The sequence below is a fragment of the Pholcus phalangioides genome, unplaced genomic scaffold, assembly GCF_987345545.1.
Source record: "Pholcus phalangioides strain wild (caught in Gottingen) unplaced genomic scaffold, Ppha-v1.0 ptg000018l_1, whole genome shotgun sequence".
Lineage (NCBI taxonomy): Eukaryota > Metazoa > Arthropoda > Arachnida > Araneae > Pholcidae > Pholcus > Pholcus phalangioides.
The window spans coordinates 8,112,386-8,133,247 of record NW_028301611.1 but is presented as its reverse complement, the minus strand read 5'-3'; the positions used below and the strand labels follow the sequence as shown (position 1 = coordinate 8,133,247).

General features: G+C 35.7%; 1 protein-coding gene across 1 annotated transcript in view; it reads right to left on the bottom strand.

The window, feature by feature from the left end:
- Positions 1-1,071: 1,071 nt before the first annotated feature.
- Positions 1,072-20,862, bottom strand: part of LOC149071648 (peroxidasin homolog) — a 61,903-nt gene continuing 42,112 nt past the window's right edge. Inside the window, exons 7-12 of the mRNA XM_089247939.1 lie at positions 18,391-18,505; positions 17,046-17,212; positions 12,558-12,671; positions 8,808-8,981; positions 5,336-5,465; positions 1,072-2,154 (exon numbers count right to left, since the gene is read on the bottom strand). Of these exons, the coding sequence (XP_089104065.1) occupies positions 2,097-2,154; positions 5,336-5,465; positions 8,808-8,981; positions 12,558-12,671; positions 17,046-17,212; positions 18,391-18,505 (758 nt within the window). The 3' untranslated portion in view covers positions 1,072-2,096. The remainder of the gene's footprint in view (positions 2,155-5,335; positions 5,466-8,807; positions 8,982-12,557; positions 12,672-17,045; positions 17,213-18,390; positions 18,506-20,862) is intronic.

Below are 20,862 nucleotides of genomic sequence, written 5' to 3'. Positions count from 1 at the left end.
TGGTTGGCTGGGATGGACTTAACCGATTGGCGATGAAGTCATAAAGCTTTTGCTCTTAAAATGGAGAGGGGTGCACGTTTGAGCACCATCTAAGTAACGAAATGCTGTTGTCATCGAATTAAGTTAGGTTTGGATCTGCGCGTTGAATTTCACACTCCAAAGATCTGCCAAATATTGGAGTTGGAAGGAAACTGAGAGAAAACTCCAAACTACAATGGCCTAATAGCCAAAAAACTTTTATTCATCAACATCAGACAGTTCCCATGTTTCAATTAAAAAAAAAAGTTATGCAAACAGAGATGATGCCATGTCCAACTACAGAATAGTGAAGAATTGTATCTCTATATGTTGTCAACTGGTGGCCAATGTCCTTCATGAGCGTTTGATCACTGAGTATCATTAAGTCAGACCAAACTGTCCATTGCACGGTTCTACTCACCATATATTTGCTCGAGGTAAGAAAATTATAAGTGCTTCTGGGGCGTAGTAGTAAACACAATTGCCCAGATTGCAGAGGCCCATGATTTTTTCCCCTCCAAAAACATCTTGGCATCTGAATAGGCTGGTTTCTTGAAACAAATTTCTCAGATGAAGATCGGAAGCTCAACAAATGCTTATGTTTCATCTTTAAGCATTTCAACAAAGAGAGAAACATTTGAAAGGCCAAAAAAAAAAAAATTCAGAAAATTTCTGCAAAGGGAAATTTTATCATTAACTTTGTTCACTAGTGCTTGTAGCAAAAAAAAAAATCACTCACAGCAACATATTGCGACATCAGAACAAATCACCAGTACATATGCATTGAGCTCATTACCCTTCGACATAAAAATTCTGCAATAAAATTGATTCTTTGAAAACTTCATGTTATGATAAATAAAACATTTAAAAAAAATAAACAAAAGATAATTATGAAGAATGCGCGTGATCACATTAAAGCAGGGCTTGACGAATCCATTAAAATAAAAGGTGATGGTCGAATTTCTTAGAAACCAAGCTTTTTTGACAAAAATGGTCAAAATAATTTATTTTCCATGCTTTTTCTGGCTTTGGCAACATTTTTTTTTTTTTTTTGGTGATTTTTTAATATTTTCCATGTCAGTGAGAAATGCTTAGATAAATTTGGAAAATTTTACGTTGGCCTCAGACTCCAATTTAGTCATCATAAATAGAAAAATTTTATAGGTGCCAACACAATTTTTTTAGTCGCCATGGTAATCGAGGACTTGAAATTCGTCAAGCCATGCATTAAAGATGTATCTAAAATCAAAATTAGATAAAGATCATGTAAACTTGATCAAATCTGCAAAGTAAAAACAAAAACATCAGGAAAATTATAACACTGAAAAAAAAAAACAACAGAAATGCTCGAGAAAATAAAAATAAGCACTGTCTGCATCACAGAAACCCAAATATTGGTCTAAGTTTTCGCGGCTAGATGACACAAAGATATGTTTCTTTAAACAATAACTATACATATATTTTTTCTCTACATTTCAATATATATTCTGCTGTTTTTCTTTCCGAAACAAATGCGGGTTTACACGAAATACAGTTCCTTAACCAATCTAAGATATACTAGTTCCGAATGATTGGTCCTCGAGTTATAAGAGGGCGGGTGGGCATCGCCTTTATATACCAACTGAACATCAAACCAAAAAAATAGCTCCGAAAATGTATATATATGTATTTCTGTTACAATTTCCACAACACATGTCCATTTATTGTAATTTTTTTTCTTCAGTCCTCCTTGACCACAGATCTCAGCCTATATGCATATAGGTAATGCTAATATTACTTAAATTGCTAATGTTCTCGTTGTTGCTATGGATTTGCAAAAAATGCACCAACCGAGTTATTTTACATGTTGCATACTGACGTAAAAGGAAAAAAAAATGATAAAGGTTGATGAAAAAGTCTTTTTTTTTTTTCTTTTGTTCGCCAATTACCAATTTGAGAAAACAGTTACGGCAATGATACAGTAAAAATACCTCTATAGCTGCATGTAAAACAACAAAACTCCTTCGATACATATCACGTTGTCATGGGGTCCACTGAGCTTAAGTTTGCTGCCACTTTTTTTTCTGATAATAGCCACACTACTTTCTTTGGCGCACATCCTGGTGGCCTCTCTGTGTTTGGTCACGAACATTTCGGCTGAAATGACAATAATTATAGCAAATTTTAACAAAACTAAATCTCAGTTTTTTCAGGATAACACACACATAATTATAGCTTAGTACTTACACAACATAACAAATAAAAATGACAAATAAATAGACATACATTTGGCACACAATAGATGGCATTGACAAAGGAAAATTGTGATATATAACCAAATGCAAAATCAACAATTGGTCATAACATCTGGCTGACCTAGGATTCCCCATCAAGACCAGCTACGTTTCTCAGCAGACAGAATTATATAAAATCATAGGCTTCACGCACGCACGCTATTAAAATTTAAATACAATGGAGCTTTGTTACAGTTTGAATTATCAAAAATTTAAATTTACCAACTCTCCTTGAGTTTTCTAATTTAATATAAAAATTTCTTGTTTAATTCAATTTTCTTTTCTCGAATGTTTTGGATAGTTTGAAGTTGGAGGAAAAAATTCATGGTTTTTGTAGAATTTCTCCAAATCAAATTTGCTCATACAAGTCAAACTTTCTCTCAATGAAGTTGTTAAAGAACAAATCTCGACAAATAAAAGTTTAAAATTCTGACAGCATACCGTGGATGCTGTTCTTTCTTTCTTGACTACTGGTTTTCAAACTGCTATGCTAACATTCTGTCCACTGAGCAACGAGTAAAAAGGTGTGTAGCCAATCCCAAAAATAAACCAGAATTTCACGATAGTTTTTTGATAAAAAAATTTGTACTTCCTTGAAAATGGCACCTTTTGTATGCTAAAACGTATGTCAGAATTTAGTTTACTCTTTGCATTGAATTTATTGTAACTGAGTTCAAAATAATAATAATAAATGCAGCTGTTGATCAAAAACCGGTTAAAGTTCATGATCTAATTTTGCAAAACAGACTATCTGTGCCTGAATCAATCCAATAAAAGTGTTGGAATGAGTGAACTATTTCAAACATGAATTGTCGATTTGACGTCTATTTTAACACTGTTCAGCTGGAGTGTATCAAGAATGTGTACCACTTGTTATCAATTATATTGTTCAACCCATGGATAAAAAGGTGCACTCTTCAAAATCTGAAACTTTTTATCTTCATTAAGAGTAGAGAAAGTATCGGAAAGTGAAAATTGTAATACGTTGATGGAAGTATATTTCCTTGATAATATAAGAATGATAAACAAAATTTGATAAATAGTTTTGCAGACATGCCAACATTAGTTTAAAGCTCGCCAGTAGTGATGAATGTTCATTTTTGCCATGGGGGTACCCCCTAGGAAAACACAATCACAGTACAACAAAAAAATCAATCAAAAATTAAATTTTTTTTAAAATTTTAATTCTAAGTTCATTAAATACAGCACCTCAGTAGCACTGGAACCTAGAGGGTTCGAACCACATGAGCCCCCTCCACCTCCCTAAAACAATGTTTCGAGGTCGCTGAGTCACTTAATAATTTATTAATATTCAATGCAATCTAAACCTGCATGTGCCCTTGCAGGCCGTATATACAGACGTCTAGCAACCCTAGACTATCTCCCATCCCTGTTTTCTTCGTATTAGAGCTCCTACGACGAAACATACTTTCCGACACAAGTTCTGCGAGCTCAACCATGCACTATACAAATGAAGCTTGGTCCAGACCCATCATGCTAAACCATTCAAAAACCTGTTTTTAGTCCACAGCGCGGGGTGGTTTTGATGGAAAACAGGTTTTTGCGCATTTGGGCATCAAGTAGAGCCAACAAACACGTTCTATATCAGAAAGCTTTCGCGCGAAGCTTTGACGCCACCCATTTCACCTGCAGCCATTGGATAAAGCAGGGCGAGGCGCATTCAAAATTTTTACCTTTTTTTGCTGTATATGCAATGACTATAGGTGAAATGGACAACTTCAGTGATGTCACAAGCTCCACGCAAAGATTTTTTGCAATAGAGGGTGTTGGTAGAGAAGCGGCTTTACAGATTGCTTTTTGCGCAGACAAAACAGATAGGCTCCAAGTTTGTCTTTTCACGAACTCTCTCGCATGCGTAAACAAATTCATCGTTACGATAAAGATTTATGCAATTTTATAAAAATAATAATGAAAATAAGGAGAACATCGCAAGAAACTCAAAGACCCGATTTTTTAAACCATAGTAATAAGAGTCTTCCGTAGTTCATTGTGGCCATCCGTAGAAACTACAGACAATCTGTAGCAGTCGGCAATTCTGGTTTTGTAACTGATGATCATGAACTGTTTCCTTAAGACTGGGATTACACTATAAAAGTTTGATAAAAGAACCTTTATCAAACTTGAAAAATGCAACCAATAATCGTACCAATTACATTCGAACAAATGCAACCAATTGTGTTTCATTGGCTGCATTTTTTAGGTTTTATCAAACTTTTATAGTGTAATCCCAGCCTAAGTCAGGTTTTGAGCATGATCACGAAATTCTACAGGGATGCTTATTTCGAAAAAATGGAGTAATTTAGCAGCTGTGATCACTATTATAATTACAAAAGTATTAAATTTGGGAAATATTTTTGTAACTGGTGACCAAATTTTGTCGCAATTATTTCCCAATGTGAACACTGATGATTAAGTTGTAATTATCAGTATACTGTATATACTCATAATAAGCCAACCTGCCCCCTCCCAACTCGAGGACTACCAAAAAAATTTAAAACCTGTAAAAGAAAAGAAAAATTGGACACATTTTAGGGGGGAAATGAAATTTTTATACTTTTAACGTGCACAATGAAAAATAATAAAAAAAAACTTCATAATCTCTTTACTACTCTTATTTATCCTGCCAACGCTTTATGAAACAGCTATAAAAAAATTTCTATCGTATCAAGGCTACTGTGTGGGCAAGAAGGCATGGGTATACAATATGCTCAGTCTGCTGGCTGCATACGCAAGACAGCTACCATTCGCAGACCACAAACTGGTGTATGTATCGCGTTATGGGAGTTGAATTTTTTTTTTAACAGCTTTCACACAGGGCAGTCTTGATATATGGGCTCAACTGGAAACTTCCCGCAGGGCCTCATGGTGCACGAGGTGCCTTCGATTTTTCCAAATGATTTTTTGCTGGCTTGGATCCTTTGGGGTTCTTCTGTTTCACATTTCGAAATTTTTTGGTGCATATAATCTGGAGTGTTGATAACAAACTTATAAGCTATGGTATTGGCAGCAAGATAAGTACTCACTTTGATGGAAGATCCTGTTCCGTCTCACTGTACTGAGCACTTTTTTTCCTTTCATATACAAAGATTATTGTACATAAAATGGCTACTTCTGCACAAATCCCAAGAAAAGGCCACAGAGCAGCTAACCTATCTGAAAATTAATGACACAGAGCTTTAATTTTGAAACTAAATAGTCATAAAACTCAACTCTTATGAACATCTCACTTATGTACAATCAAAGTTACGACAAATATTCATTATGAAAATATAGTGAGGTAGAAAACAGGCAACAAGGAAAAAAAGTTTCCTTATCAAACAGATTTCTTTGTGCTTGCATATAGTGTTCAACTGCATCGGGTACGATTTCATCTTTTGAAAGAAATACAGACATATCAGCTTTCGGAGTCCAGAAATCCGGAGATTCTCTTGAGGGGGGGGGGGGGGACTCCCCTCCCTGCACTCATATGTAAGATCAAAAGAAAACTTTGCGTGAAAAAAATAAAAATGCGTTTTTTTAAATCGCCCCTTCCTCAAGCAGGTCTTGCATAGCACCTGAGCAAAATATAATAATGGAAGACATTTGCATCTCCTCTTGAAAAGCAACAATTTTTTAAATGAAATCTAATGAACAGAGATCATTAGAATTCCTCAATTTTCCAATAAGGGGCACCTGTATTTTGTTTTTAATTTTTATGCTATCTGGAACAGACGCGAATCTATAAGGGGGGGGGGGGGCTTGCAAGCACTGCAAATAACCAAGAAAAATCAGTCTGCCCCATAAGATACGGGACGATCCCTGAACCTATGCAGTAAATTGCCCTTCCCCTGGATCTGCAATGTCTTTACATTTTATTTTCAATGCAACTGAATCACGGTGTAACACATTTTATTGGATTGCCAGTAGAAACCTGTGGCGAGTAATCATGCATCTTAGTTAAAAGAAAAAATAGTAAATATTTGAAATGTGTTTTACATGAAAATATTCAGAAATGTATTATACATAAAATAAGTGAAAGTGTTTACCTCTCCACACTGATGGCAGGCCACGGACTGCCGTACGGTTAATTTTGTGAATTAATTCAACCTGTAATAGGCCTGATGTTGTTGAACTCTGGTTAGGTTTTCAATCTTTACAATTTACATTTATATTGATGTCAGATTCAAATTGCCATGATCATTCATTATTGTTATATTACGTATACGCATTACAAATTAGATTACAGACATTTGTGCAACTGTGATTTCATGGGAAAGTGGTTCCAGTGATAAAATGGACTTCCCGTTACTCTCTAGTCAGGCTGAAGCTGGTCGGTTGAGATCTGATTCACTAAACTGTATTTTATTGATTTTAAAACTTTAAAAACTACTACTTACTACATTGTGTTAACTTGAAATATAAATTATTCATGTAGCTAAAATTTGATTGTAATAAATATTTCGTCTTGTCGTTCACTAGTCATCGGCCAACCATTTAATTATCGGGAAAAACAAAAACAAAAAATTAACCAGGTATGCAACTGGCTTAAACGTTGAAGTGACAGCTTTACATCACGTGGTCAGCACACAACAGCGACCACGTAGAGTTCCTACAGATCACCATAGCAGCTGTAATCTATGACAATCACAGTCGCAATGTTCAGCAGAATCCAGACGCATGGCCATGCCAAATGAAACAAAAGCAAATTTTGAAGTGTGGGCCGAGGACATTGAGAATGATTTTGATGGCATGAAAGAACTGCAATTAAAGGAGGTGGAAGAACTCTACATATATGCTGAATCTGATTAGCAAGAAATTTGCATGAGCCGGCAAACTAGTTTTTGAAACATTGCGGTAGAAAAATTCAGTTGTGAAACGAGTGTGACTATCCCTGTACAGTGAAGTTGGCAGAACACGTAAATTATCAGATACAAGCGCTAATTTTTTTATGGATGAGCCAGTTTCATAATGGAAAAAACTATCCACTCATCATTTGCTGCGCGATTTTCTTCATCTGCTTTCATCTGACAACTCTAGTACATTCTTTATTCCTCAAAGCGCATGTCGAAAACGATGTATGTGCAGTTAATGCTCGTATGTTTTCTGCTAAAATCGAGAGGAAAATCAAATTTTTGACTAAAATCGGGAAATTTCCGATAATTTTGGAGAGTAGGAAAAAAGGTAAAAAAATCTGGATTCTCTTGCTTAAATTGGGAGAGGTAGCCCCAATACTATTTGCTCATTTTGCAAAACACTCATAAACCCAGTTTCTTGTAATCCAAAGTTCTACAACTGTCTTTCAAACCAAGTGCAACTCAGGTCTATTACATTGGCAATTTACCTTGTGAGTGTGTACCTAATAGTCTGAGTGCATATATAGTGCTGCAATCCATACTTCAAATAGTGAGTGAAGTGATTGAAATATTTTTAACGTTGTAGGCTGTTGCTCTCTGTGACGAGACTTCTATAAATGGGAGATTGGCTCTCACCTCAAAAGTTGGGAACTGCAGAAAATCAACTTTAGTCAACCACTACTGTGGCACTGGTAAGGTATGAAACGAGGTCCTTGCAATGCAAGTCTAACACTATGACTACCACAGCAGCACGAAGTTGTACTTTCATTCTTTCAAACCGAGCACAACTCAGGTCTATCACCATTTATGGGCGATTTACTACCTAGTGAGTTGTGCCGGTGGTGTAACTGTGTGTACCTAACAGTCTGAGTGCATATGTAGTGTTGTGTTTGATTTTTCAGTGCTGCCATCTATATTTCAGAAGGGAAGTGAGTGATGTGTCATGCTTGAATTAAATTTGTGCTGTTGCTCTCTGTGGCAAGACTTTTAAACGGGGAGATCAGCTCGCATCCACGCCTTGAAGTTGGGAATCACAGAAAACCAACTTCAGCCGACCCGGGTCCTCGCGATGTGAGTCCGTCACTATGACCACCACAGCGGCTTAAAGTTCTACTGCATTATTGTATTTCGCATACTTCATATTGAAGACGAGTATTCAAGAAATTATGAAAAAAAGAACAAGGATCTTCATTTTGGAATCCACGCTTGTATTAACACAAACAACAAGAGTGTGAGACAGTCTTTCATGGGATCATTGCGCTATAAATGGGCTCTTTAAGGCTGGCGAAGGAGACCAACTCAAAGCAGGGCCTCAGATCTCTAAAACTATTGAATATTTTTATTGAAAGACACAATATATATTTCAATTTTGTCTTTCCTTAATTATAAACGAAGCCCATAAAAATGACTGTGCCCACCCCCTGAACTCATTACGATAGCTTTATTACAGTAAGAGAGAGCAAACCGTCAGCTTTTACAGCGTGATTATATGACACTCAGCAGATATGCAAAGCCTCTTATAGACTAGTCCTCAACTGGGAGGCTTTGCACTAGAAACATACTACTCATAGAGAGAAATCGCTATTTCATAAAGTCAAAATTTGTTAAATTTTTGTTGCACATCTGGCAAAACATCCGTAAACTGAAGTTTTACTGTACCTACCTTTTATCCTGATGAAAATGGTAGTGTTCACAGAATTCACGCGGTTATATGCTTCACAAGTGTAGTGTGCCCTATCTTCATACTCTGCTTCTTCTATCACAAGCTTACCATTTGGTAAGCCCTCGAAATCTAGGATTTTTATCCGCTGATGAGAGCCATCTATTTCTTCATTTTCTAGTACAATTAGAAACATTTCAAAGAATATACTTTCATGAGGTAGTAAGAAATGTAATAAAATATACAGGATGATTAAAAACTGTCTAAAAAAGTTTATACCTGAAGAAGTGCAATATACTAACCAACATGATGCTGTCTACAGATAAGTTTTATTTAGACGAATCCAACATAAAGACATGAATATTAATCTTATCCAGACATGCCAACTTTTGGAATATAGAAATCTGGAGATTCTCCCGAGGGGGTACCCCCCCCCCTCCCCGGCACTCATGGACACAATCAAAAGGACATTTAAATCAATTAAGACAAAGTTCCATTCCTTCTTTCCCCCTCAAGGCAGGTTCTACACATTACCCCTGAGCAGAATATAATTCCATGTCAGTCTTTCTATGCAGAATAGAGAAATCACGCCTACATACTGTTCATAAAACATAAGTGTTTCCTTTCATGGATGCTATCAGTGATTGATAATCTTGGATATATGAACTCTTAAAAGCTTGATATTTAGCTTTATACAGCTTAAAGTTTTATATTTTTTTTCTGAAGACATATTTAATCAGAGGAAACAATTTAAAAACTTTAAAATGCAAAGCTGCTGACGAAAACACTTGTGTTTACCGCACGGCTTTTAATGGAATACAATAACGATTATACAGGAATTTAGGCAACCAAGGTCATGCCCCTGATAAATGATTGCCGATAAATGCAACGTAAACAGTCACATCTTTGCCAGTTGCTCAAATGCGGTCACCAAGACTTTTTACTTTTTACAGCTGCTCGATGGAAATGACCACGGCTGTCCTCTATGGGTGTTTTCCCTAACCACGATGGCAGTCATTGACATCACGACAACGTGAAAACTCTCGTAAAATCTAATTTTCTGCCAAACTCCGGAGAGCAGGAGGAAGGATGAAAAATCCGCCTAAATTCGGTGAGTTGGCAGGTCTGCTTATCCTATGTTTTAATGTTGATAAGTGCATGGTTGCTCATTTTGATACGAACAACCCAAGTTTCACTTATAAGTTGGATGGTATTACTATCCCGTATGCAACTAAGATCACCACCAATTTGGGAATCCTCATTGATGAGTGGCTTAGGTTTTCTGAACATTGTTCAGCGGTGGTCAGAAAAAGCAAATGGAATGCTGTTTCATTTTCAAAAAAAGTCTCTTCGCATTCTCCTAAAGTCATTCTTTCGCTTTTCCAAGACTTAGTTCGTCCTGAACTGGAGTATGCTGTAAGGTTTTGGAGACGATAGCTACAGAGGGACATAGACTTGGTTGAGTGGTGAGGAGAGAAGAGCTATGCATGTTCTTGTTGGCACACAAGGCTTGAGCTATCATGATAGACTTGATTTTCGTGAATATGTTTAAGATGGAAGAACACAAGTGTCGGGTGGATATGACTGAAGTTTTTAAAATTTTCAATGGTATGGATAGGCTAAACTAGTGTTTCACAAAGTGGGCAATGGAATGGTCGGGGGGGGGGGGTAGCTACAGGTATAACATAGGATCCCATGGGTTGGCTTGAATTGGGGGAAAAAATTTCTACAGAAAGGGGCGATGGAGCAAAAGGTTTGAGACCATGAATTGTTAATACACTGTCAATCCGCTTCGACAAAGGGGAATCCATTGTGATTTGTTTGGCTCATTTCTGTATCTGATACACGCAGATGAAAAAGATGAGCTCCTAGAATGTCCACACTGTTCAGTTTGATGCTAAGGGTCTTACACTGAAATAACATGTACTTTGAAAACACAAGCTTCTTTTATTTTTTCAATGCATTAGCAATGTCTATTAGTTGAATATTTCATTTTATATAGAATGATTTGAAAAATTTCAGAAAGTAAAGGTGCATCTCGAAAAAGATTCTGAGGTGAACAGGCTCGAGTGACATTAATTCTGATGATTAGTGCGAAAATTCAACCATCAATGTGGCTGTTTAGATTAGCATGTGCATCCATATCAACAGAAATGTTCATTAGCCAAGGCAAAAGAAATTATGGAAAAAATATCTTTGCTAGCCAAAAAATTCTTACGCCATGGTATCGTCGTACTTGCCAAGATGGTTTTTTTTTTTTGGCAGTATATTCAACTGGTCTGGAACTCAAAGACATAACTATTGGAGTTTGTGACTAACTGAATGTAATAATAATAAAAGGAGCCACAAACTATCACTACTTACATCTCAGCAAGTATAGAATGCAAGTGAAAGTCAGTGGTATACATGGATAGATTTTGTTTCAAAAAAATATGTACAAAGATATCACACCGATGTGAAGATGTCTTAAAGTTCTGGTATCAGGTTCTGCCAGTTTTGTACCGTAATGTACAGATCAACAAACCCCAGGTGGCTATCGCGAGTCTCTCAGTAACGGCTCTGCCCTTATGGGATGCAAAAGATATGTGCATTATGGGAAAAGGAAATAAATCTGTCATTATCCATAATTTCCAATTATACATAATCACCAATTTCCTCGGTAAGTTTGATAAATTTTTGTACATTTTTTTAAATCACTTTTACAAGTGATTATGCATAATTCTCGAATGAAGTTCATAAATACAAAAAATATGGAAGAAATCATGTGGAGATATCACTTAAATTCAACCACTCATCTGTATCTCTTATACGTTATGGGTGCACTACACATACTTCGCCATAAAAATTAAATTACATTAGGATAAAAACATATAAATTATCATTCTTCTAATGTTAGCTTTGTTCACATTTTTAAACATAATAGACATCATCGATCGAATCCATCATCCTAGACTGAAGTTGGAGCGAAATGTCTGGTAAATTTAAATAATTCATTGACGATTTATTATATTTATTGCTGCTCCTCCTAACCAGATCATGGCCCGCCTGTTTCAATGAAGAGATTGCAGGTGAAGATGACCTGGGCCATGCTGGAAAATGTGCATGTATGTGATGTGAACCTAACATGGAGTTTTGTTTCTGTGTAATGCTTGTTATAGTGCTGCTATCTGCCATCAATTTGTCTATTAGTGAAATGTGATGATTGAATAATTGTATCATTGTAGACCTGTTGCTCTCTGTGGTGAGACTTTTCAACGGGGAGATTAGCTCACGCTAGCATCTCGAAATTGGGAGCTACGGACAGCCAACTACCACTGTGATGCCAGTGAAGTTTGAACCATGGTCATTGCATGATGCAAATCTGTCACTATGACCACCATAGCGGCACGAATACAAGGTAGGGAATTTTATATCATAGCGATAAATTTGCGACATTTTAATCACTAATCAAAATGATCAGTGACTATGCATAATAACTGGCAATTATGCATAATCACAGGATTTATCACATATGCAGGGACATGTGGCCACATCGATTACACAAAAAGGCTTTTTTTCAAATGTAACTATTATCTTTGGCATTTTCTGTTTTCCCAGATACTTTGTTTTCAGTGATTTGAAGAATGTCCTTTTCACCTTGGATTATCGAGACTGTTAAAACATTGATGTGTTTATTACATAACATAAACTCCTCTCGATATATACCAGACATATAACTGAAAACAAACAGTGACTTAAGGTTTGTGTGCATACCTCTAAACCACTTGATTGAAGGTTCTGGAGCACCTTTAGCCAAACATCGGAGCTCAAACCCAGTGCCTTGAACAACCACGTCTGATGGAACAAATTTCTCTAGCTTGATTTCAGCTGTGAGGGAAAAAAATTTATGTTACCAATGAAGTTCATTACTTTAAAATAGAAAAGCCTTACATGAGTATATTAGCACTTGTAAAGCAATGTACGAGTAATCTACTTCAACTTGGAATTAATGTCATATACTTTGTCTTTGTAAGGAGAACTACTTTACTGCACACCAACTGCAATCACATCGCCTCAGGGCAACTTCTTACTAGTGCAGTAGGGTGGGAAATGAAAGCCACATCTATCGTGGTCGGACTAAGCTCAATGGGAAAGCTTGTTTTCTATGGTCTTCCCCCGGATCAAACCTGTAGACTCTGACAGTAACATTCATGGTGGAGGACGAGCATCTCACCACTGCACCACTCTGAATTACAAGGCGAAATGGAATATTCAAACAAAATTGACTAACACTGCTACTATCACGAGTTATTGGCAATTTATAGGTTGCAATCACATTGTGTTAAGGTTGATACACTACTACCTACACACATTAGTTATACATCTGTAAATTGGCTCCCATCAACATCGTGATCAAGTCTATCGAAGTGAGCTCAAGGATATTTCCTTTTGAAACTGGATATAGTTCCTTCAAGGATACTTCTCTTTTTTTGTACAATCTAAAAATTCACCATGACCTATGGTGACTAATCCCACAACCACAAATCAATTGAAGAAGCTCCTACCTGTATCAATTTCATGCAAATGTGTCATGACTTTAACACATTGGACTTGATCGAATACTTTTTGGAAATCTAGATGCAACATCAATTTTTAAACCAAAGTTTTAGTTACAGGATCAATTGTACCAAATGTTATTTTTAATACAATATAATCTCCCAACTTGGAAACTTCTATATTCTGGGCATTTCCCCATGTTGAATGGTTTCAAATGGGACCAGTTATAATCCTATATACAGTTAAACCTTGTTAAGTCATCACTCCGGTTAAGTCATAGTTTTTCTTCAGGCTTGTCTAGCTTTCATAGACGACAATGTTATTAAACCCTCGTTTACTCGTCGCAAATTTCGGTTAACCTGTCACTATGAAAAAGTTTTAGAGAGTGAAATAGATTAATTTTATGGTTCAGTTTAAAAAAAAGCTTGTTAACAGCAATGCAATATGCTTAAAAGTCACCATAAAAGCCTTATGTACCAAAAGGAAACAGTTCAAAGAATGAAAGTTAGCTGGGGGATATAATCTATTTGCCGACTCAAGTTGACCTGATTTCTGCATGGGCCCAATAATTTAGGACTTCAAATTTAAACAAAATATCTTTGTTGAAAAACCAGACATTTTTCCCAAAGTTGAGGTCTTCTAATGCGTGCTTTTCCTCACCCAAGGTCCCCTCAATTAAAAAGTGGGATTAGTCTAAATTAAAAATTACTAGTATGAATCAAAGTGTACCAGTTTATTTTACCATAATAAGCAATAAGAGCTCAAAAAAGGTAAAAATGGATTTTTTTCTTTTGCAATCCTTAAATTTTATTAATATTGTAAATATAATTCATATTTTAAAAAATGTTGTATTACTTTAAATTTATACGATTTTCACAGTATTTCACATTAAACTGACGGCACTTCGGTTAAGTCATCCCTCCGCTTAAGCCGTCATAATTTTTCGATAACATAAGGTGACGACTTATAGAGGTTTTACTGTATATGTGTCTGAGAGTGGCGCATTGGTAAAGTGCTCAACTTCCACTATGAACGTTGCTGTCAAGGTCCATGCATTCGAATCCAGCCAAAAGAGCAGAAGAAAAAGTTCAAAACTTATATTATTTTACAACCAATGAGGTTAAATACATAACAATTATATCAACTACGATTGAACAATAATTAGTGAATTTTTTTTCCTTCCAATTTCTGTTGCTTCTTTCGGAAGAAACCCAACCCTGATTTGTTGGCAACCATCAATTAATATTTCTGTTCAAGTTTTAGAAATGTATTAACATATGTAGCATGCATCGTAGAGATGCATCAATAGCGCAGTAATTTGATATTAAATTATTCAATTTCCTTCCAATTTCTGTTGCTTCTTTCGGAAGAAACCCAACCCTGATTTGTTGGCAACCATCAATTAATATTTCTGCTCAAGTTTTAGAAATGTATTAACATATGTAGCATGCATCGTAGAGATGCATCAATAGCGCAGTAATTTGATATTAAATTATTCTGAAAACTTTACATATAAGCTAATCATAGTTTCAATTTTCTTTAAATTTGTTTCATAGTCCGAGCTTTAAAGATGTTGTATACTATGTTCATAGTATGTATAATTGCTATGATTTGTTGCACTGCAACAATCAAAACTTTTGGTGCACTGTAACTTTTTGAAATTACATTTGCTTTTGGTACTTGGAAAATTCCTCTACGTCTTATATATCCAGGTTTTTTTTTTCAGTGAAACCTCAAGATAAATTTCTTTTCAAATCTTGTTTAGAATAGTCTATAGCAGTTTTCTTCAAACTTTTGTTCCATCGCCCCCTTCAGAAAATTTTTTTTCTCACTGCCCCCAACTCAAAGAAACCCATAGAATCCAATGTTATAATTGTAGTTTCCATTGCTCACCGGGGGACGATATTGCCCACTTTGGGAAACACTAGTCAATAGTATAATGTTAAAATCCTCTCGATACAAAAAATTAAATGACCTGCGGCATATTTACAAATCACAGCAACACAGTTCCAGATTACTCAAGTTACCAGCGGTGCATTCCTAAATAACTTGAGTGGCCTGGGGCACTGTTCATGATTGCTTGAGTGACCCATGACAGAGTTCCAGACCACTCAACTGACCCACAGCACATTTACACATTCAAACGGTCACGACACATTCCCAGATCAGTAAATAAGTCGCAGCATATTTACAAATCAGCACAGTTCCAGGGCATTCAATCGACCCATGAAAAATTTGATCACCCTAGTAACCCATGTCACAGTTCTACATTCTTAAAGTGTGCTGTGACACATTCTTTGATTATTTAGGTGACACGCAGAAAATTTACAGATCACTGCGGCACAGTTAAAGAGTATTGAATTGACCCACACACACACATTGACTGAGATTAGTCAAATCCGATTTTCCCATGCAGAGATAATACCCAGAATGAAGTATTACTGACTTTTTTAAATATCCAGCAGCACAGTGCCACTATTTAAATACAGTAAAACCCCTCTTAATGGTCACCCCTACCCCTGTTTTACAGCCAAATAAAAGGATCCAGGCAAAAAGCCTATTTAAATAATGTATTTGGAACCCTTATTTAACTGTCACCCTCAGATATGGTCACAGTCACTATTTTCATCATTCGTTTCATTGGACTAAAACCTTTGTATTGGACACCAACATTTGTGATTTTGGTTCGAATTATGCATGGCAGAAAAAATTTAAATATTTGATCGACTTTTTTATATTTGGCTACTTTTGAATGAAACTTTGGCTTGAAGTTTGTTAATGTTTGACACCTCTGATGTCCAATTAAGAATCTGAAATCATGTGGTGCTGATTGCGCTTCTATATTTTACATCACTCCCTACTGTTTAATATGGCCAGTTTTAGTACAAATCATCTCTCCATCACTAAGGGGTCATTCAAGTATTACATCATCATCGATGGGGGGGGGGGGGGAGAGAGAAAGGGTTTTCAATTTGCTGACTTTTGATGACAAGGGGGGGGGGGGGTTTGGATAATGCTTACGTCATCAACCACCCTTAATGAAAATATGAGTTAGGATTCAGAGGGGAAGAGCTGATGACAAAATTTTGCTGACCGGGGGAAGGGGAAGGTGTCGAAAATGGCCAAAAATTTGCTTATGTAGTACTTGAACGGCCCCTAAGAGAAAAAAATTGATGTCTCAAATACAGTGAAAAATGTGAAATTGGAGTTTGTGCTCTTGTAATGAATTTAATGCATTGATTAGATACATTTTCCTGTAAAACGCAATGACGGAAAATCATTGGATTTAGTCTTCCAGCTTAAAATACATTTCAAAGGAGTTGAAATACTCAACAAAACTCACCACAATAAGGCTGATCAGTTTTTACAAAAGATGTTAATTCAGTATGTAAGCTTCATATATTTTTTTGTAATTTTAATTTTGTATCTATGCAATAATTATGCATTTTTATGACTTTAAATGTGTCTCATATTGTCAGAATTTCATTCATATTCAAATACAGAACTATTTCAGTTACTGTTAATACTATATAATAAAATTAATACAAGACCCTCCCCTCTGATACGGCCACTCCTCTTTAACAAACAATTTTTTTTTGCCCTGTGAATGTCTGTAAAAGAGAGGTTTTACTGTATTTATCACTTGAGATATGAAAAAGAATACATAAATCTACTTTACACAGGAAAGTACGAGTATACACATACACTGCACGACTATAGAAGCATTTAAGGCAATATCCAACATTTTCCTATCGATAGCACACACATAAACACCAGAGTCTTCATATTCTGCTTGATGGATAACAATAGAGTTGTTTTCATCATAAATATGTAGATGATCATCACTAACTTTGGGCTTGTCATCTTTATACCTTGAGAAATACAAGAAAATGTATGATATATGCATCAGTATCAGACAATAAGACATCAATTAAGTAGAAATATAAACTTAATACAACAATACCCTGTCGTAGGCTAATAGATTATATGTTAAAAAAACATTCAAAAGTAATGAGATTATAAAAAGCTGCATGTATTATCTGTAGCTTTTTTCTGAGATAGAATAAAAATGTATTGCTTCATGCAAAAAGGAAATGGTCTATTTTTGCAAAATTTCCTTTTTAGTATTTGAATTCAGTACATGTTTTGTGAAAAAAGCATTCTGAGTAGTAGAAATACCCGTACAAAACAGCTTGAAAAAATTTCATAAATACTATGACCACATGTCCCGTTTGGTTGAACAAAACAAAATGGAAATGGGCCAACTATTTTTCTTTCCCACATAACTTGTTTAAAAAATGTTAAATTGTGCCTTTTTTGTTTTCCATATTAATTTAAAACAGGATTTTTTTCCCTTTCAACTAAAATTCTTCATTTGATTCAGCCGTTGTAGGAAATTGAACTGTATAATGTAGATATATTTTTTTAACAGAGTTTATATAAATATCACTGTTTCTAAAAGTCTTCCAGTCGAGAAACTGTGAATGCGGTTAGTTTGAAGAAACTGATCAAAAACTGAAGAAAAGGACTTTTTCTCCTTACACCCACCTGCACTATAAGGAAAGCTATTGCAAAAGCAGCGCTATGCATACATGGATCATAACAGCTATTATGGTCCAAATGATTCCATTATCCTTGATTTTGAAAAGCAGCATCAATTGTATTTTTATTTGCAATAGTACTTCTTATTATATTTTATGAAAGTTACTTTGAAAATTTGAGTAGTTCGTAGAATGAATCAAACAATTTTCCATACAAACCTATGGGAAATCACAGTTTGGCTAACGAATGTGATTTTGAAACTAAATATCTTTGTTAGTTGAGGTATCACTGTAATGTTTGTGGTTTTTTTTTCGGGATTTTATATTCTTTTCCTATTTTGACAGACAGACTATCATGAAATCAGAAAATTTTGTCATTCATAAATAGACTGCAATTAAGCAATCGCATACAGAAAATTTTAAATGCAGATTTTATAGTTGTCATGGGAACCTGTCACTCTGGTACAGATAGATACAAGGGGGGAACCATATTAGCAAACCATACATACCAGACCACCCTACACTGAGGGCATTCTGTTGTATTGCATTGCAAAACTAGTTCCTCTCCAACAACCAGCAATTTTCCCATACCAGGTTCATCCTCATTCGTCTCAATCATGTTTTCTAAAATATATAAAATTTCAACGTTAGATATATCTGAAGAATAGCAAAGAACAAAAGTTATGACAGTGAAAATATTTAATGGTTAATTATAATGGCATAAATAATGCTTGAATTATCAGTTCTGAACCATTTGTGCGTCCCACCTACTCTTGTGTATCAATAAGATGAAAGCCACTGACCCCTTTTATCATTGATCCTCAGCCTTTATAATAATGTAGACATTTTAATTACTTGATGGTTTTTGCAAACACTGACAATTAGAAGAGAATTTATCAGGACAAAAGCCATTGTCTTATGAGTTAATTTTACTCAATGTTGTCCCCATCACCAGGATGATGCCTTAACTTGATATTAAATTCAATGATTTGTTTTAATTGAAATCCAAGACTTTTAACAGCTAACTGGTCAATGATTGCAGCATTGGCTTATGCTTTTGACAGCTATATCAGATATTCTGCTTCTTCTAAATATCAAATTGTTGATGTTCCATGAGTGGTATCATAACATCCTTGGACAAGGATCTGTGTCTTGCTAATGACCTCGAAACAGAGGGTCTGATGTAACTTAGAGCTGGGATCAATGTCCTGCTGAGCATTGGAGAGAGCTCCTTCTCTCCCACACTGGGATCATTGGTCAGGAAATGATTGAAAAGTCAAAATTCCAGCTAAAAATGAATCTTCGAATATGGCGTGGTTACGCCTTCTGATTTCAACTGTCATCATCATTCACAGCTTTCATCATTAAGGGAAATGCTAAATAAAATGAGCCTTTTGACCAGAGAGCTTCTCTTCTATAATAAGTTAATTCTTTTTCATACAAGGTCACAGACTCAGAGTAATGTAGCAGGGTTATTTATTGTGCAAGTTCGTTGGAGCATCCTCTTTTTTTTTTTCTTTTTGCAGGAGAGACAAATTTTCCCCATGGTTATTTGCCCCTTTCATAAAAACAATTTTCTCAACACATAACTTTGTCTTAGTAATAAAAGATTGAATACATGATTAATTTTCCCATTGCAATCACACAAAAAACGAAACATATAACAAAACGCAAAATATAAAAAGGTTTTTATTATTTCATCTTGTATAATTTGATTGAAAAGGACAGTTTTTCTTCATCTTACCAGTAACAACCACAACTCTCTGAGAATAAGGACTGAAGGTATTACATTTGTACTCTCCGGAGTGTACAGAATCCGCTTCCTCTACAATAAGTCTCATTGTCATGTAATAGGCAAATTTTGGCGTGCCGAATTTTGGCGGATCTTGCTGCAGGTGGTATTTGTTGCTTGAGTTCGGCACGATTGGTTTACCATCCTTATACCAAAGATGGATTCCTGATAGAGGCACATGACACACAAGTATGAAATTACCACCTTTCTGAACATAAGTGGTAGTGATTCCATTTTCAACATCAACACTGGCGAGTGCTGGAAAGATTCAGAGGAAATGGCTTTTCAAAGAAAAAAATAAAACACATATATCATTAATAACAAACAGTAGATAACACACTTGGTCGGTAACTAAATTCATTCCATGTTAATGCATTTAATTATTGATACAACCTCTGGATTTATACACAAACACAGAACATAAAAAATGTCTTGCATAGAGGCCAAAATTTTTAAAGGGACTCCAAAAAAAATATTTTTTTATCAATTCATTCTATAAAAGAAAAATAGGTCGTCAAACCTACAGGTTCAAAACTCCTCACTATTTAAAAGAAGGGAGAAAGGGGTGTCTATCCTCAGGATAATGAATCAATCAAGGGCATATGAAGGACCTACCTTTAGAGGAGGCCCAGCAGGGCTGTCTTAACGCATGGAGCCACAGATACATAAGGAACCTCTATGATGCATCCACACACACAGCACTATGATTTTCTCGAATTAGTACATGAGTATTAGTGAGTGGCCAGGACCTTGCATTGGGCAAGTGGGACCTAGAGCTCCATGACCTTGTCAGCCAAAATTTAAATACCATGATTAGGTCCATCATTTCACCTTTTTGGGGAGGGGCAAAGAACATGCACTCAATGTATGTATACACAGGATGGACAGAAAATCCATAGGAACTTTAAAAATTGGAAAAATAACTGAAATAAAAAACGGTTATGCAGGGTTAGCATCGCTAGGTCACGGGAATGTTTTTAAGACAGGAAAAAGAAATAAAAACTGTGATGACGTACACAAGGCAAAGAAAAGATACACAAATAACAAACAGAATGCCTCCAAATCATTTATTACAACAGTATGTGTTCCACATGACCAACACCACAGGAGATAACACATTGCAGGCAAGTCACAAATCCAGCAACGGCAGAGTGTAGTGGGTCCACATACACGGTTTACAATGGTGAAC